General features: G+C 38.0%; 1 protein-coding gene across 9 annotated transcripts in view; it reads right to left on the bottom strand.

Annotated features, from left to right (window-relative positions):
• LOC119878403 (rho GTPase-activating protein 20-like) overlaps positions 1-19,308 on the bottom strand; it is a 79,960-nt gene that overhangs the window by 18,471 nt on the left and 42,181 nt on the right. For all 9 annotated transcript variants that reach the window (XM_038589036.1, XM_038589039.1, XM_038589040.1 and 6 more), the window contains 10 exons: positions 16,625-16,702; positions 14,355-14,415; positions 11,405-11,593; positions 9,468-9,643; positions 7,986-8,147; positions 6,105-6,214; positions 5,399-5,588; positions 4,050-4,161; positions 1,991-2,166; positions 506-667 (listed from right to left, as the gene is read on the bottom strand). In XM_038589036.1, the coding sequence (XP_038444964.1) occupies positions 506-667; positions 1,991-2,166; positions 4,050-4,161; positions 5,399-5,588; positions 6,105-6,214; positions 7,986-8,147; positions 9,468-9,643; positions 11,405-11,593; positions 14,355-14,415; positions 16,625-16,702 (1,416 nt within the window). The remainder of the gene's footprint in view (positions 1-505; positions 668-1,990; positions 2,167-4,049; positions 4,162-5,398; positions 5,589-6,104; positions 6,215-7,985; positions 8,148-9,467; positions 9,644-11,404; positions 11,594-14,354; positions 14,416-16,624; positions 16,703-19,308) is intronic.

The following is a 19,308-nucleotide window of genomic DNA, read 5'->3' as shown; positions in this document are numbered from 1 at the left end:
CAGGAGACAATGAGACAATGATGGTTAAGAATGATTGGTTGCCTCACTGAGCCTTTTTTAGATTCCTCATAAAGTAAACATGTGCTTACTATTGTGAACTTCTATACCTATCTTCAAATGTTTCATATGAGTTTTCTTTTGGAAACTGCCTTCATTAGGAGTGTGGTGAGGAAGTCATCAAAAGCAGATGTTTGCTTTGGTAAACATTATGTAGGTGTCAGTGTATATTTTGAAATTTCTTATTATTACTAGTAGTCATATTAGTATTAGTATTTTGCATGGAGTCTTCAGGGGGGTGGTGTGTGTTGAAAACAGAAAGTATTTCTCATGTATGGGGCTTTTAACTCCTACAGTAGATTCCTTAAATTTTGAATTCATGAAGTGTTTTCCAGTTTGAGAAGTTCTTAATCAGTTTTGCCCATGTCGCTCCTTGGGCAATCATAATGAAAGACACCAATCACAGCTTGACTTACTCATGTGTGGATAAAGCTAGAACTTTCCCCACCTTTAAAACAAATGCTACCACAAGAACAGATTTGCTGTAATGCCTCACTCTGTCTCCAGAATTTAGTTTCTTCTTTAGGATTCCACATGACTTTATACTACCTGGTTTTCTGAATATGCCTTCCGTGAGTGGTCCTTTCTCATTGATAAAGGAAAGCATATCCTGTAAGAAAAAAAGAAGAGTATATGGCATTTCATATCCCAAGCCCAGAGTAAAAGCTTGCTACCTTTTTGAAAGAGCTAGGCTATGTGATGGTATATGGTTTTAGAGCTGGAAGGAGTAAAGTCAATTTAGATTCTTTAGTCAATGTCTCCCTATAGTTTCTACCCAAAATCCACCTTAGAGTCATACACTGAAACATTGTAATCACTTATTTTAATCAGATTTTTTTCATTGAATTTACCCTTTTAAATCAAACTTCCGTGTTTCAAGGCCTTTGTGGAATCCTCGCCTGTCTCCTAATTTACCAGTCTTGTTTCCTTATTCCCTTACATAGATGCTCTTCCCCAAGTATGGAAATCTTTTTGCCATACTCATTTCCCATTTGTTGATTCCTCTTTAAGTGATTGTATCCTCCATTCCTACTATCTCTATTTCTCTTCCTCTTTAAAAAAAAAAAAAGCTCAAATGCTCTCTTCTTATTATCTGATTACATTTCCTTCATGAGTCTTTCACTGTCTTTTGCTCTATCTTCATGTTCTCTCCCTGCAGTGTAGAAAGATAATATGGCTGGAGTCTGATAGACCAAGGGATCGGAAACCTATTATTATGCTTCTGATCTATTGTGTGACCTGGGGCAAATGCGAACTGTACTGAAAGCTTTCAAATTCATTTGTAAAGTGTGGAGGATGATAGTTCCAGCTTCCCCTAAAATTGCTGTGATGCAAGGACTGGGGAAGTAGCAAGCATGTAACTAACATGGTTAATTTCTTCACACCTAGGATAACATTCCCAAATCCAGTGCAGGGTTGCAGAGGTAATGGGTACTCAGTAAATTTCCACACTGACAATTCATTACACTGATTTGAGATAACACAGGCCAAACTCTGTGGCTGTCATTTAACATCCTCTTTTAGAATTAGCAGATTCATATATGCCTCAGGATGAGTCTTTATGCTTAGGTAAGATATTTTCAGTTGTTAGATTAAGTAGACTCAGTTGAAGGAGACCTGAGACTACTGTGAGTTCAGGAAGACAATAGCAGAATGTGAAGATGATTCATGCACACAGAGTCCATTTTGACTGATCTGAACAAGGCCTACAAGGGTCTCTGTGGAAACAAGTGGAATGGACAAAACGTCGTTCTGTTGTATTGGCCAAATGACTCTGCAGTAGGTAAATCAAATGACACTAGCAAAGCTTCTCAGCCAAAGCCAGGGACTGTCTAATGATTTCTCCACTTGAGGGTTGGTTTGCATGAGAACACTTGGCCTCTCCGAGGTCCCTCTCCTCAGGAAGGCAATAAAAGACCTAACTGAGACCTACCAGTATTGGTAAGGGCATGATGTCCTTATCAAAGATATCCATAAGGGAAACTCCAAAGAGCTGTCCTGGTTTTGCAGACAGTAGAGCTGTGTACTGGTTGTACTGGGAAGTGCCAATGTGCTGGCAAAAGGCCGAGTCTCTAAAAGAAGTGCTTTTCAAGGTGTTCTGGACTGAATCTAAGGAAGAAAGGAGATTAGTGTGTTTTAATTCACTTAGCCTTATTTTCACGATTGCCATTATACAGTGTGTTCATTGCAGGGTTAGAAGAGGGAAACTGAGTCATTTGTTGTGTAGAACTCTCCATGTTCTGATGTTGGCTAACAGCATCCTCATGGCATTGTTGAGTTCTTGCCCATATCCTTCAGACTGATGGTTAAACCTTGGAACTTGATCAGATTGAAAGTCAGTATTTCCTGTGCCATCAGTTACTGTCTTTGCAATGCAACAGGAGGCACTGAACCTGTAGATGTTTGTTTTCTACTGGAGTGAACAGTGGGTTCAGCTGTCAGATCTGATTTTAAAAGCTAGAAGGATTTGGTATCCAAATCAGGCTGAGTTTGGAAATCCTCTGCTTTCACATCCAGTCTGAGACCAGAACTGCACAGATGAGTCTCCACTGAAGTGTTATGTGAATCATAACCAAAGAATTGGTTGTGTAAACTACTGAGTTATGGAATGATTTTTATTATCCATATAAAAGTATACAACACAGTACAATACAATTCAAAAAGTATGTCATAGGATATGATAGGCATTGAAGAAAGAGGAGATAATTTGTAGGAAGATTTCCTCAATATAAATATATGGGACCAAGGAAAAAACTTTAAATGGAAATAGCTGGGTCTTGGAAGGGGTTCATTTCTCATTCATTGGAAAAACAGATAAAGAGGAAGTGTCAAGGGTCATTATGGAGATTCCAGTCTTCAGTGACTTACTAAACTGTAGACATGTAGGTGGATGGACCACATGGGGACTTGGTAGCATTCTGCAGTTGTGCTCTTTTGGAAATCACTATCACTCTCACTGGCTTGGATTCAACAGTTTGTTTTTCTGTCACTGAGGACATGAAAAACAAACACTTGTCTTGCACCAGCATATTCTCAGACATGGCACTAGACTCATCTTAATTCCTGATGACACGGATTGTCCAAAAGCTTCCCTCAACACAATGAGGTATATGTCGTAAAACGAAGACATGTCAAAAGTATGGAGGGATTGATGATGTGTGTCTCCAGGTTCTGAATCTAAACTCCGTTTTACAAAAAATGGGGTGTTGCCAGTGAGCTGTGATTAGCTAGGCTCCAATAATACTCGCACTAGTCTCAGGGGAACTTCTCCTAGTTCTAATATTTGCTTTTTAGAAATGTTTTTACATCCCTTATCTTATTGAATCTTGACAACATTTCTAAGATTTAGACATTACTTTTATCCACATGTTAGGCATGAATAGAGTGATACCAAGCTAGTAATTGGCCAAAGGTTGTATAGCTGATAAATGGGGACACTGGAATTTGTACTCTGGAGAGATGATTGACATCAAGTCAAGTCCTTTTCTCTCAATGATGCTGGTTCCTTTCAACTCATTGTTTTTCCTTTCAACTCATTTTAAAGAGCACTGGAATCCTGTGGTGCCTCAAGAGCCACTGATCAAAAAGAGGATGGAGCAGGAATAAAAGTCCCATGCTCTGGTTTCAACCAGAGCACATTTATATATTATAAGTAGAAAAAAATAATTATGCATTATATGTTTAACTACATATATCATATAATATAGATGTGGGATCCATTTAAAATTGTGTTAAAAAAATTCCCAAACACTGTATCATACCATGCTATCTCCTAATACTGCCAGAAACATCTGGAAGTTTCTATGCTTTCTTGGGTCTCCAACAGTGTGAAACCTCCCTTGACCTGCTAGCCAGTCTTCAGAAGAAGGAGCAGATGGGTATCATTGCCCTGGGGATGCTCTGGGCTCCAGAACAGGGCTAAGTATCTGCCATGACCCCTGGCAACCTTGCTGTCTGTGTCTCCCTAAAGCCTATTAAACTATTCACAGTACCTGCAGCCTTCTCATTGTTATGACAACTCTTTGAATTCTCTCCCAAGAGAGAAGTGATGTCTTCTCCAAATATCTTGAGGCAATTTTCAATCAAAAACTGTACAAGAGAAGCCTGTAATGCAAAAAGAACACAATGGGGTGCTCTTTTTCATATGGAAGAGTTATAAGTCACATTTTGTTTATAGACCTTGGATCTAACCAAAAATGTGAAAGACTTCTATGAAAAATTCAGAGTTGATAAAAATATATAGAAACCCAATTCTCTAATAAAATAAGAAAGAGTAATACTTTCCGTTGTACTTTGGGTACAGATTTTAAAATATTACTAGTCAGTGGACTAAAGTCCTAATTTGTCGCCTAATTTAATACCTAACATTGTGATACCAAAGGTTACATCTTTAAAACTAGGATAGTTTTCAAAGTAAGGTACCTTCTAAAAGTTTACGTATTTTGTAAAATTTTGCTTCCAGAAAATATTGGATTGTAATTTAGTATCATATCTGATTAAAATGTATAAAGCATAGACAGAGTCCTATGAAATCCATTTCTTAAATAGGGAAGAATAGTTTTTGGAAAATGAATATTCTTGTGGATTTTTTTTTTGATGTTTTCTTTTCTTTTCTTTTCTTTTTTTTTGAGTAAAAACTCACAGGGCTGGGGGAAAACATGTCTGTCTGTCTAACCACAGTCCCTTCTCATGTCTTGCTTTGCTTAATGCTGGCTCTCGGCATGAGCTTGGGGAAAAGCTGTCATCTTATTAGGAATCTGTGGCTTCATTAGGATGTTCTGCAATATCTCACTAGTTTCTGTCTGATGTAGCAGAGGCAAAAGAGTAGCCAAGTATTATTCTAAATGAGCCACAACTTGCAGAGCAAAGCCAATGTGTTTGGAGCCATGGGCGCTCATAGTGACTGAATCACCTAGGATGTGCCAGTAATGACCACAGGAGCTGGGTCTTGTTACCATTGTGTCATGAGGAAGCCATGGCTTTGCCCAAGGTTACAAGCTCCCCCCTCCAGGATCAGGCTGAGAGTTGAACCTTGGCTTGTCAAACTCCGGAGCCCAGGTCTTTTTTATCATATTACATCACTCTTCTCTCTCTTTTGTTTAGTCAGTCTAGTATTGAATCTCCTGGATGGGAAAGAAGCGACTCAACTGCTCTGCGTTTCCCACTTTAACAACACCCCTTCCCATATTCCACCAGAGAAGGATAGCAAACTCTGCCATTCCAAGAAAGCCTATGAAGATGTGCACTTTTCAGAACTGATCCTTCGCAATTACTACTACACATTTCAGACTCAAAGCATGGATTCTAAACCCCAGGGGACACATATGAGAGATCTCTCTACCTTTTTAATGAAGTTGTCTTCCAATTCCAAGCTGCAGGTATTAGGTGGACAAAGAATGCTTGGGGCTATACACACTGATAAATCATAAGCTGTCATCTGATTGGATGAGGATTGTTGCTCAATGTTGTATAACACACCGAAAAGGTATCGCAAGAGAACAACATTCGCTTTTGGCAGCTGTGTTAGAAGCCTAAAGTCAGAAAGATGCACTTTTGAATAAGGCAAGTCATTGCACTTAGCAGTTGGAAGTATAAAGACGGAGAGCAGAGAACATCTTTCTAGGTCTAGTATACAACCTGCTGTAGCAGAGTTCCAGGCATGAACGTACACAAAAATGTTTTACCAAATTCAATTTCTGAGCTAACCCTCTCTGGTTAAATGTTTGACAAACTTTAGGTTATGCCACTGGCTGTTGATGCACTGGCATCTCTCAGGCCACTGACTTTTGTCTACCAGTTTCATATATTCAGAAGTTGTACAATGACTAAGGAGTCAATGTTAATAAGGTCAGGAGAAGTATAATAATAGCCATAAGGCATGCTTGTATTCTGAAACTGGCCTCCATTGGTGAGAAGAATCGAAACTATTTGGCATTGAATGTTATTTTAGTGGTCAAAGTGGCAAGAAGGAAGCCAATATTTTCCTAATAGTATATTGGCTGTATTTCTGAGCCATGACCAGAGTAGAGTAATTATTGCATCATTACCTCTGGGCTGCATTTATTTTTTCCTTCTCAGTCACTTCGTTAAGAACACCAAGCCATTTTTCATAGAGTTTGGATGAAAGTAAACTTCCTTCGATATTTTCAAGAAAATCCTTATGTGGATAAAAGAAAAATACACACAGATGCACTCACATATACAATATAGATATTGGAAATATTACAGAGAAAACAGTTGCAAACTTCAGTTCAGTCTCTACTTACGTCATAGATACCCAAACTGTGACCCACATGGAACTCTGCTCTGATTCTCTATTGACTTGCACGTGAAAAGCAGGTGTGTGGATTTTCTCCAACAAAAATGAAAGCATCTAAGCAGAGCCTAGGTTTCAGTGTAAATGAGGACAAAGCTCCCTTCTATCATATGACACTTTTGTGTGCTTTTCTGCAAACTACTACAAAAGCTACTCTCATAATCGCTTCATTCTTCCTTTCCTGTACTGTACAAAAGTAGAGAGTCTAATGGCAAACTCATGATGGTCCTGAGGACATATTCATTTCTAGTGTAGACCAATTCTCCAGATAGTTTGACATGATACTATTCAGGCCAAGGTTGCAGAGTCTGATTCTCCACAAAGATTAGTCAACTTTAGGTAGGGAAAGCTTCAGAAATGTCTAAGAACTCTATGCACACGTGGTCACCATCTTCCTAGTCTGTGCCTATAACACGGAAATAGAAAGGATCCTACTAAGTCTTGCTAGAAACATCAATTCCATGTGTGCACCTTCAAGAGGGCAACACTTATCATGCTATTTGAGTACCTAATGTATCATCATTCTTTCCCCTGTCTCTTGATGCCTATATATATATTTACTGGTGTGTTTTACTGTAGTCCAGTGTAGTAGTGGTCAGGGACTATTGGTATCTTTCATATAGTTGAACAGAAATGGGGGACAAGAAAAGACCAAATGTGACAAGGAAGGACCAAATATGACCTTGATTCTAAGAGTGTCATCATTACTGCCTTAACTTAGTTTTGTTGAGAACTGTTAGCAAGTGCCAAGGTCGATGGATTAAATTCTCTATTCTAGTTCTCACGTCTTTCTCCATTACGGTTTAGCAATAGAACAGGATATCTGTGATGTAGCTGTATAATTTCCAAATTAATCTAGTTCTTGAATCGATCTCTTGGCTTTCCAGAATTCCAAACTACTTTTGTCTGTTGCACCTACTCCAAAAGTTCGATTTATCCAAACTGGCATGTAGCAAGAGCTGGTTAACATGTCATTATAACCTTGGATGGTGGGCTAGACATCACAAATATTAACTGAAGGATGCCTAGGATGTGGTGAAAGGAGACACAAATGGCAAAATCCTTCCTTCATGAGTTATAAAGTAAAAGGCATCAAGAAACAGGAGACAGTGATGGTTAAGAATGATTGGTCACCTCACTGAGCCTTTTTGTATTCCTTTTGTATTCCTTTTGTATTCCTCATAAACATTTGCTTACTATTGTGAAATTCCCTACCTATTCTCAAATTTTTCATATGATTTTTCTTTTGGAAACTGCCTTCATTAGGAGCGTGGTGAGGATGTCATCCAAAGCAGGATGTTTGCTTTGGTAAATATTATGTATGTGTCAGTGTATATTTTGAAATTTATTATTATTACTAGTAGTCATATTAGTATTAGTATTTTGCATGGAGTCCTCAGGTAGGCTGTTCGTGGTGAAAACAGAAAGTATTTCTAATGTATGGGGCTTTTAACTCCTACAGTAGCTTCCTTAAATTTGATTTCAGGAAGTGTTTTCCAGTTTGACAAGTTCTTAATCAGTGATGCCTATGTTGGTTCCTGGGCAATCGTAATGAAAGACACCAATCACAGCTTCAGTTACCCATGTGTGGTAAAGCTAGAACTTTCCCCACCTTTAAAACACATGCTACCACATGAACAGATTTGCTATAACAGTTAACTCTGTCCCCAGAATTTAGTTTCTCTTTTAGGTTTCTGCATGAATTTATACAGGTTGATTTTCTGAAGATGCCTTCCAGGAGTGGTCCTTTCCGATTGATCACGGAAAGCATATCCTGTAGGAAAAAAAGAAGAGTATATGGCATTTCATATCCCAAGCCCAGAGCAAAAGCTTGCTTCCTTTTTGAAAGAGCTAGGCTATCGGATGGTTTACGGTTTTAGAGCTGGAAGACTAAAGTCAATTTAGATTCTTTAGTCAATGTCTCTCTATAGTTTTACCCAAAATCCACCTTACATACACTGAAACTTTGTAATCACTTATTTAAATCAGATTTTTTCATTGAATTTACCCTTTTAAATCAAACTTCTGTGTTTCTAGGCCTTTGTGGAATCCTCGCCTGTCTCCTACTTTACCAGTCTTGGCTCCTTATTCCCTTACATAGATGCCCTTCCCCATGTTTTCAAATCTTTTTGCCATACTCATTTCCCATTTGTTGATTCCTCTTTAAGTGTTTGTATCCTCCATTCCTACTATCTCTATTTCCCTTCCTCTTTAAAAAAAAAAAAAAAAACAAACAAAACCTCTAATGCTCTCTTATTATCTGATTACATTTCTTTCATGAGTCTTTCACTGTCTTTTGCTCTATCTTCATGTTGTCTCCCTGCAGTGTAGAAAGATAATAAGGGCTGGAGTCTGATAGACCAAGGGATCGGAAACCTATTATCATTCTGATCATTTGTGTGACCTGGGGCACATGCGAACTATATTGAAAGCTAATTCATTTGTAAAGTGTGGAGGATAATAGTTCTAGCTACCCCCTAAAATTGCTGTGATGCAAGGACTGGGGTAGTAGCAAGCATGTAACTAACATGGTAAATTTTTTCACACCTAGGATAACATTCCCAAATCCAGTGCAGGGTTGCAGAGGTACTGGGTACTCAGTAAATTTCCACACTGACAATTCAGTACACCGATTTGAGATAACACAGACCAAACGCTGTGGCTGTCATTTAACATGCTCTTTTAGAATTAGCAGATTCATATATGCCTCAGGATGAGTCTTTATGCTTAGGTAAGGTGTTCTCAGTTGTTAGATTAAGTAGACTCAGTTGAAGGAGACCTGAGACTACTGTGAGTTCAGGAAGACAATAGCAGAATGTGAAGATGATTCATGCACACAGAGTCCATTTTGACTGATCTGAACAGGCCTACAAGGGTCTCTGTGGAAACAAGTGGAATGGACAAAACGTCGTTCTGTTGTATTGGCCAAATGACTCTGCAGTAGGTAAATCAAATGACACTAGCAAAGCTTCTCAGCCAAAGCCAGGGTCTGTCTAATGATTTCTCCATTTGAGGGTTGGTTTGCATGAGAACACTTGGCTTCTCCGAGGTCCCTCTCCTCAGGAAGGTAATAAAAGACCTAACTGAGACCTACCAGTATTGGGAAGGGCAAGTTGTCCTTATCACAGATATCTGTGAGGGAAACCCCAAAGAGTTGTCGTGGTTTTGCAGATGGTGCAACTCTGCAGTGGTTTTTCTGGCAAGTGCCAGCGCACCACCAAAAGGCCCAGTCTCTGAAAACAGTGCTTTTCATGGTCTTCTGGCCTGAATCTAAGGAAGAAGGGAGATTAGTGTATTTTAATTCACTTAGCATTATTTTCACCATTGTCATTATACAGTGTGTTCATTGTAGTGGCTAGAAGAGGGAAACTGAGTCATTTATTTGTAGAACTCTCCTCGTTCTGATGTTGGCTAACTGCATCCTCATGGTGTTGATAAGTTCTTACCCATATCCTTCAGACTGATGGTTAAACTTTGGGACTTGATCAGATTGAAGGTCAGTATTTCCTGTGCCATCAGTTACTGCCGGTTACACTGCATCAGGAGGCACTGAACCTGCAGATGTGTTTTCTTTTTTTTTTAAATTTATTTATGATAGTCATACAGAGAGAGGGAGGGAGGCAGAGAGATAAGCAGGCTCCATGCACTGGAAGCCCGACGTGGGATTCAATCCCGGGTCTCCAGGATCGTGCCCTGGGCCAAAGGCAGGTGCCAAACCGCTGCGCCACCCAGGGATCCCCTGTAGATGTGTTTTCTACTGGAGTGATCAGTGGGTTCAGGTGTCAGATCTGATTTTAAAAGCTAGAAGGATTTGGTATGCAAATCGGCTGAGTGTGGTAATCCTCTGCTTTCACAGCCAGTCTCCCCTCAGCCTCAGATTTCCTCTTTGGCTTTCTGAGTGCTCAAGTTCTACCATCCAAAGGATCTGCTCCTCAGGACACAATCTGCCTGAGCCCTACTTCCATGTTCCTCTGCTCTGGGCCATCTTCAAGGATGACTTGCTGCAGTCAGGGTCCTTGGGATGTTGTCATTACATGCTGGCCCTCTGGTGGCTGTGTTTTCTTGTCATACCCCACCAACCCACCCAGAGATGATGTTTTCGGTTAAATAGGTTGAACATTTACTGAAAAGAGACTAAACCACAATGAAGTGTGGAAACACACTTCCTCACACACACACTCAAACATATATGTAAATATACACCTACACACAAGTACAAGGCTTGAAAGAAATCATAGAAAAGCAAAACAATGAGAGGTTATGAATGCATTTATAGAGGTTATGAATGCATATGCACCAGTTTCCAGAGATGATTTTTAATTACTCAACATTCCCTATGAAGGAAGAGCTTTCCAAAGAAAAGGTGACCAGCAGTGAGAAGCTGAGTTCAAAGTTTCTAGTGCTCAGCTGTGAATGTTTCCCTTTGAAGATACCTTAACATTGCTTAAATAACTGATTTAAGAGTCAGCAGATGAGCCAAGTTGTCGAAGGAGAAACAAATGAGGAACATTTCACCAAATAACCTTGAACACCCGGCCACTTGGCTTTTCTGGGATGTAGTGAGTGCATCACCACCTCCACTCATGTGGGTGCCAGCCCTGCACCAGAAGCATCCTGGTCCTGCCACTGAGGAAGCTTAGCATTTTAAAGCTTCAGTTTGCTCAACTTTAACATAAATGATGCTGCCTACAACTCGTTAAACTAAATATATGATATACTACTCAGCACAAGGCATGGCTCAGGGCAGCCTTGAAAGTGCTCTGGGGATATAGAGAAAGACAGGAGTTAATGGTCTTCCCAAAAGATTTAAAACAAGAAAACAACCTTCATAGAAATGAGTTGGGTCTTGATGTCAGACTTTTGAATTTTTCTAAGCTTGATTTTGGGTAGTGTTTGCATTCTTTCCTATACTGTTCCTCCTCATTGATGACAATAAGCTCACCCAGAAAGAATAAACTGTGTGTCTGAATTGTGTTTAAGCATGGAGACATGAGCCAAGGGAAGGCACTTGAAGAAAGGCAAGTGGCTCACCTCTCTCTTGCTTGTTCTGGGCTGGGTGCCTGGGCTTCAGTATGAAATGGATTTGCACGTCTGTGATCTTCTGCTCCAGAAGGAGGGACTCCTGAGTTGGGGAAGGAGAGACGGAGTCCTCTGCTTCCTTTGGCAGAGGTTTAGTAGATGGAAGATGGCTCATTTTAATTCCATAGGGATGTTCATGTCCTGTATGGAAAGAAACCTGAATATTTAGGCTGATGGTGATGGCTGTCATCAAACCTACCTTACCACGCGTGTAAGCATCACCCTATTTGTATATGTTGGTATTTTTCTGGGACTTCTAGATAAAGAAGGCTGTGCCTCCTGAGTGAGCATCATATGCACCCTTGTGGGAACACCTTACAGAAAGCGTGTGCCCAAGGGAAAGATTTTAAGAAGAGAAAACAATTTAAAGCATGTTACATGAAATACATATATTCATGAGTGCATTAAACAATGCCGACTTTTGCTGTGTTTCTATCTGAGAATGTTTAAGGTTTTCTAGTTTGTGCCTTGACACTAACTAGATCTATACATCTTAGGCAAATTACTTGACCCCGTCGAGCCTTACATTCATTCTTTGAAATGCTTGTCCACACACAAACTTATCAGAGTGAATATATTAATAAGCATTGGTGGTTTATATTTTTTATTTTTTATTTATTTTTATTTTTTGGTTAATAAATTTTTATTTTTTTATTTTTTTTAAATTTTTAAATTTTTATTTATTTATGATAGTCACACACAGAGAGAGAGAGAGAGGCAGAGACACAGGCAGAGGGAGAAGCAGGCCCCATGCACCGGGAGCCCGACATGGGATTCGATCCCGGGTCTCCAGGATCGCGCCCTGGGCCAAAGGCAGGCACCAAACCGCTGCTCCACCCAGGGATCCCTGGTTAATAAATTTTTAAATATTTGGAGTATATATATAAAGAATTGCTATCTTCACTATTCTCTCCAACAGAATGTCAGTCGAACAGATTTTTTTTTTCATTTCCTTTTGTCAATTCTCCAGCCAGAGCTACTCGAGAGTAGTGGGATGTGTTGCCCTTATGCTTTATGGTTCCCTCCCACTGCTGCCCTCCCTCTATGGGTGTCCTGCCAGGCAATGATCAGAAGGAAGGGTGTGCAGAGTGGGAAACCCAGAAGCAAACTGTAAAACGATGGTTAGAGAATAGAAAACCACACCCAGAGCCATCCAGAATTGCCTGCCAAGTGATTTGTTTTGCTCTTTTATGCTTTAAATTGTTTTTCCTCTCTAGAGAATTCTCAAAGACCCTATGCAATGATATGGATTTCGTTTTTTAAGAATAGAATGAAAATTCTCATTCTGTCATTTCAGATTTATTATTGAATGTACCTAAAGGAGCTTTTGCTGTTCTTTTCATCCATCATAAATGCAATGTTTGCAAGAATCACAGGGACTTCCCTCCATTAAGGAAAAAGAAGCTTCTATGACAGCAATACAACCAAACCAAGATAACCAGGAGTTAATCCACAATTGAGAATTGAGAGTATGTTAAAAAAATGCATTTTGAATGCTGTAATGGATCATCATGAACAACAGGCTCTTCAGATTCCTTAGAGCTGCGTTCGTGTGTGAAGCTATTCAAAGTCTAAAAAGTTATCATCTACATCATTTTTATCTAAATTAATGTACTTTATTAAAACATATATAAGTATTTAGCTTTTTTCCTTTTTACTGCTAACCATTCTTTTAGATTTTATTTATTTATTCATGAGAAACAGAGAGAGAGAAAGAGGCAGAGACACAGGCAGAGGAAGAAGCAGGCTCCATGCAGGGAGCCCAATGTGGGAGTCGATCCCAGCTCTCCAGGATCACACCCTGGGCTGAAGGCAGTGCTGAACCGCTGAGCCACCAGGGCTGCCCCTGTCCAACTTTTACAAAGATGTCAACATTAATTCAAAACAGGAAGTGGTACTGGGGGATTTTGATCTCAGTGATGAGCTTTGTGACTCTATAGTCTAAGACTGGGAATATATATTTTGCAGAAAGAAATTGGTTGTTTTTTTTTTAAAAAGGAAATTGGTTGTTTAGATTTCCAGATTATTTGAAAAAGAGTTATAGCTTCACAGGTTTATTAAAAGGATAAAGAATTTCATGTAAGAAGGAATGCTTTAAGATTTCTAGAAGAGATTATTGTCACCATTACCATCCATTACTATACTTCAAGGTCTGCTACCGACCCTGTCTTCTTTTTCTTTTTTTAAAATCCTTCCATTACTGGAAACACTAAACAATTTTGCTAATCCAAAGATTTTTTTTCAGAGAACTTGTGCTAATAACTATTTTAGAAGAGGTGCAATCTGTTTATCAATAACCTTAAGAACAGTGATGGAAAAAACCTGAGAAACAGCAAAGTGCAGGCGATTTCATCAGTGAAGACTAGAGTTTAAATGTGATTATCTCATTTTCTTTATGATGCAGAGAAAACTGGGCACAGGGCAGGGGTGTTAAATACATATCTGTACCTGGATTCAGGTACATAACTGGATTTTAGAGGATTCTCACAAAATAGAGGCTTCTTAGTAGTTAGGAACTAGAATTCAAGATTGAAATATGAAAAATAAATGTATGGGAAAAAATTCCAATCCATTTTGCTTTCATACCTAAGTGAGAAAATAAGTAAGTAAATAGTAAATAATCACACTTTTTCAAGACAGCTCTGTTTGTCAGGTAACAAGAAGTAGAAACAAAAATTTACATTTCTCTCCCTCACTAAACCATAGCTGCTGAATGAAGAGATGTTATCAATGCCTGGGAAACAGTACCTGATAATTATTTAATAAACATGTGAGTGAATATAGCATGTGATTTTCACTTTTAAGGATTTTGAAGCTTAAGAAAGAACAACCATTACTTTGAATCTTAGAGTTACAATTTTGAACCCAATCAATCCCATCTTAGATTTTCCCTGACACTTACCAATTAGTGGAAGTTTTTCCTTGCCAGAACTCACCCACAGCTGGAAGTCTTTCTCAGAGCCCTTGGAAACAAAAAGAACTAGGTGTCAAAACAAATCTTTCACAGTACTTGAAGAACACATTTCCTTAGCATATCTGTATTTCCAAAAAGAAAGAATTGGGGCCAGGATAAATGGCATTTGGTCCATGGAGGTAGCTATAGTACTTGTTAACTAGTTCCCCTCACAGCTTCCAATAGACTGTCCCAGATTCTTGTAATTTTTGATAAAGACCGGGAAACCACAGTACAGCCAGCCCCTCACTTTGTGGGTGATCCATGGCATAAGAAATGAGATTTGTGTCCCTTTACTATGGAGTAAAAGTCTCATCTCAGAGTCCTCTCTTCTGCTGTCTCTAGACTCCTTGGGTAGTGTTGGCTTTTGTCTCCAAATGTCCCTGCCCAGAGATGCATGTTGTCCAGAGAGCCATATACTCTGCTATGACTAATCCTGAGCAAAGTAACTTGAGAGGCATCAATAGCTCAGCAGCCCTGAGCAAAAGGAGACAAATGCCCAAGAGACCTTGAGGAGATAGTGGATGGAAGTCAGCCACTGGCTTTGGGGCAGGCAAACCCCACTTTAGGGAGAGAAAGGATGAGGACTCTAGACAACATGTCAGATGCAGAAAACGATTACTCCCAGCAGAATTATTGCCCAGTAGTACCGGAAATCCCAATTGTAAATTATAAAGATTGCTGAACTATTTTAAAGAGTCTTCCAGGAGACTAAAACAAAAAATGTTTGAAATGGAATTATTGGTAATAGTTACCATGTGCCCTTGACTCTTGATTAAAAATCATGGCCTTCACCTTATGAAGGAATGTCACAGGTTTGGATGGGCACAGACACAGATACACACACACACACAAACACACACACACAGCTAAATCTGCTCAAGATTGTGTTGCAAATAAGAAGTAAGAGCTAATAAGGTAGGGTAGGGTTTGGAAATGCCATGCTGGAATCCTTTAAATCAGGTATACATAAAGCCAAATAACCCCAGTTCTTCATTAAAATAGAAATTCTTTGCCTAGTGACATTGATCACTTTAAGCAAAGAAAATCACAAACGTGAAATAAAATGAGTTAAATCATTAATCAATCTCCCCACCTTCATCTCTCAAACCACTCACTCTCTTTTCCAGGATTTAATTCTTACTTGGGGTTTATATATCATACAGGGTAGAAATGTATGTAAAGATGTGCTTTAGTCAGTACATATAAATTCAATTTTATTTTGGATGTATTATTAAATGTTGTTTGTACAGAAATCATTGATCTCTTCTGCCAAATTCTAGTTGCTCTGAAGTTTTAAAGGGCTTTATTATACCATTGGGTCAGATAGAATTTACAAACAATCTTATGATTATGTCACGTCACATTTACAGAGGATTTTGGATAAGAAGCTGTGCTTTCCAAGTGCTCCCTTTGGTTCTCTCCATCTATCACTGTCCTTCTCTTTTCCCTTATAAAACCTCATCCTCAAATTTATTTCTCTTTCATAAAAAGATATCAGCAACTCACACGAGCACCATCAAAAGGTAAAGAACAGAGAGTTAAAGCCAAAACACGATGAAAGTGCTATGTACAAATGCCCCAGATCCATGGTCTTATTCAGAACTTGTCTTTGTCTTTACCAGTTCCTAAAGGATATGAGCTGCTTCATCCTCAGGATCTGCATCAAAAGGAGGTAGCTTGTAGCCATGTAGTCTTTATGTCAAAAGGTACAACAGAACATGTAATTTAGGATTCATTAAACAGATTGAGTTCTTCCTTGTGTGATAACTAGGGTCAATAGGGATGGGGACGTATCAGAATTGAAAACACAGAAAGAAGAGTCCAATAGAGGAGGAAATATTTAGAAATTTAGAAACAACAACAACAAAAAAGAAATTTAGAAACATTTTTATTGTCTGTATTAAAAATATAAAGAATAAACTGCATGTTGTTATTAGCATTCTCAAATTATAGCCCAATTTTAGGCTATGACTTTGAATTTGCAGAAAATTTAAAATGGGAATATAAGAATAGCACTCATTTATAAGCTAATACTATAGCTCTGCTGCCTTCAATTTTTAAAGTTGGAAGGACAAAATATGACTATGTTATCTACAATAATCAGCTGTCTTATGATGGGAGGTGCACAACACACACATACACACACATACACACAGACACAAATCTCAAAAGTCAAAGTTGGTTGGTAAACTAAAAATAGTTTGTAGGCAACTTACGGTTATTCCCAGCATTGTTAGTAACATGTTGATAGTGTCATTTGCCGTGTCAGAATTTGTCACTCTTACAGTTACAGACTGTAAAAAATAAATAAGAAAAATTGCTACAAATGTTTTTAGATTTAAAGCATCTGACCAAATGTCAAATTATTATCCATACTCCAGAGGTAAAGCTTGTTTTCAGGTAATGACAAAGTAAAGCACGTGTAGAACACGAACCCTTAATTATATTTTCATTTTTTTATATAACATGAAGCTAGTAGGAAACATGTAAAACATATATTTCCCTCCAAGAATTTGTGGCATACAAAATACAGCAGCTGAAGCAAGGAAGAGAAAAACTGAGAATTCCAAGAGGGCACATGGGGTGACCCTCAGCTCCATAAGGCTATTTCCAAAATGGTGGGAGGGGGATAGTATTAAAGGAAAGCACTAGATACTTTCCTCTCTTACTGAGTTGTGTTTGTATAGTATGGCTTAGTTCCTTTGTAATTACATAGTCGGTTTCAGTAAAATCAGATAAGAACGGGCTATGAAAGACACTTTTTAAAAACTACTATTTAGTCTGTATTTTCTTTGTCAGGCATCATGGTTAACTAAGACTTCCATTGTTGCAATCTGTTAAGACAAATAAAACCAATGAATCTAGGAAATGAGACTGGAAATGTTAGAAGTTTATGTTCCATTCACAACTCTGCCAGTGAGTAGATACTTATAATAGCTCTCTATCAGACCATACATTGAGAAACTGCTCCATACAACTAGGAAAAGTTTACAGAAAATTTTCTGAAAGGAGTTAATAGGAATCTGAGATGGATCTATAAAACTATCTCAATTATAAAAGTCATTTTAAAATAAGAGAATATGTAACCAGAACATTTACTATGCATACAGTTTTTGTAACATTTTTAGGCAATGGGGTCTGTGTCCTTCAGGAAACAGTGCATAAAGAAGAAACAGCACAAGTGGACACCCACAGGCCTTGAAAATATTAAAAGCAAAGTTAAAAGAAACTCTTTCATAATTCATTCCTTGTCCTTTCATTGTATTTTTCTTCTTATGAATTGAATGCAATTGCTTGATATCACAGATGGTCCAAAAGTAATTCAATAGTCATTCAAATAGTAATTCAAGGGATGTATGTATATTTTCCTGCATGTTGTAAGATCTCCCAACAGACAAATTCCATTAGAAGGAACTCTCTCTAAACAAATAACTTCAGAAAAACAAACTATTTTTTGAAATAATTCAAAAGAAAAAGAAAAGTTAGTTTTTGTTCATGAGTCAAACTGTTACTTAATATGTGAAGAACCAGGAAAATGAGATCAATTTTCAGGAGCTGAAGCCACACCTGAGATGATCTAGATGCTTAGACTATTAGCCAAAAACAGCTATTACAATAATGCTCAATGATACAAATGAAAATGTGCTCACAATAAACAAAAATAGAGGCATCTATTGCCTCTATTTTTGTAGAAATAAGAAGTATTTATGACTTTTCCTTTTTTGAGAGGAAAAATATTTAAAAATAGAAATTTCTATCTGAAAAAATATTTTTTAAAAATTTATTGACGAGGCTACATTGAATAATGGAGATGATGAAAAGAAGTAGTGATTTGAAAATAGATACTAGAAATTATCCAGTGTGAAGAAGAAAAGGGGGGGAAAAGATTCAAAAAATTAACAGAGCCTGAGAGATCTCTGAACAATGTGAAAGTGTCTGATATGCAAAGAATGGAACTGTCAGGAGGAGAGAAAGAGAAATAATGAGGAAGGAAATATTTGATGTAATAATGATTAAAATTTCCCAAATTTGGTGAAGGCATCAATTTATAAATTCAAGAAATTCAGAATATGTCAAATAGGACAGATTCAAAGAAAACCATGCTTAGGTACTTCCTAGCCACACTGCTAAAAACCAAAAATAAAGAGAAAACTTGAAAGCAGCTAGAGAAAAAATGACAAATCACCTACTGAGGGTTAATGTTTAATCACAGGCTACTCATCAGAAAGCATCAAGACCAAAAGACTGGAACATCTCTAAAGGACTAAAAGGAAAAAATCTGCAAACAAAATTCTACATCCCCAAAAATATCCTTCAAGAGTCAGTGTGAAATAAAGCCATATTCAGATAAAAGAAATTAAGTAAATCTGTTTGCACCAGTTTTGCACAAGGAATGCTAAGAATCATCTTTCTACGATGAAGTGAAACAGTGCAGTGGGAAACTTGGATCTTTAAGAATGGTTGAAAGAACATCAGAAATGTTTATTTCACCCAAACTATACCTCAATAAAGTTGATTTTTAAAAAATTCAAGGTAATTTTCCAAGGAAAGTTCTGAATGTAAACCACTGCCACAATTGATATCAAAGGCAGAGACGAGAATGTGCTCTGCTGCTAGAGAATTCTCTCTCCTTCATGCAGTGCATCTAGCCTGCACTTAGCAACAGATCAAAATATTTGCATGGCTTTTGCTTTAGCCAGGAATACCTTTTTTTTCCTCCTTCAAATAATGTTTTGTGTGATCTAGAGCTACTTCAAACTATAACAACAACCACAAAAAAAATACCATTTAAAGATACCCAAAGTATCTTGTTCATCACTGTAAATGTCTTGGCTACTGTACTACAATTTCAGAAATCAAATTTTACACACAAAACTGGGCCAATTGGTTTGATTTTTTT

This window comes from Canis lupus, unplaced genomic scaffold, assembly GCF_011100685.1.
Source record: "Canis lupus familiaris isolate Mischka breed German Shepherd unplaced genomic scaffold, alternate assembly UU_Cfam_GSD_1.0 chrUn_S1580H1769, whole genome shotgun sequence".
NCBI lineage: Eukaryota > Metazoa > Chordata > Mammalia > Carnivora > Canidae > Canis > Canis lupus.
This window is presented reverse-complemented; position numbering and strand designations above follow the sequence as displayed.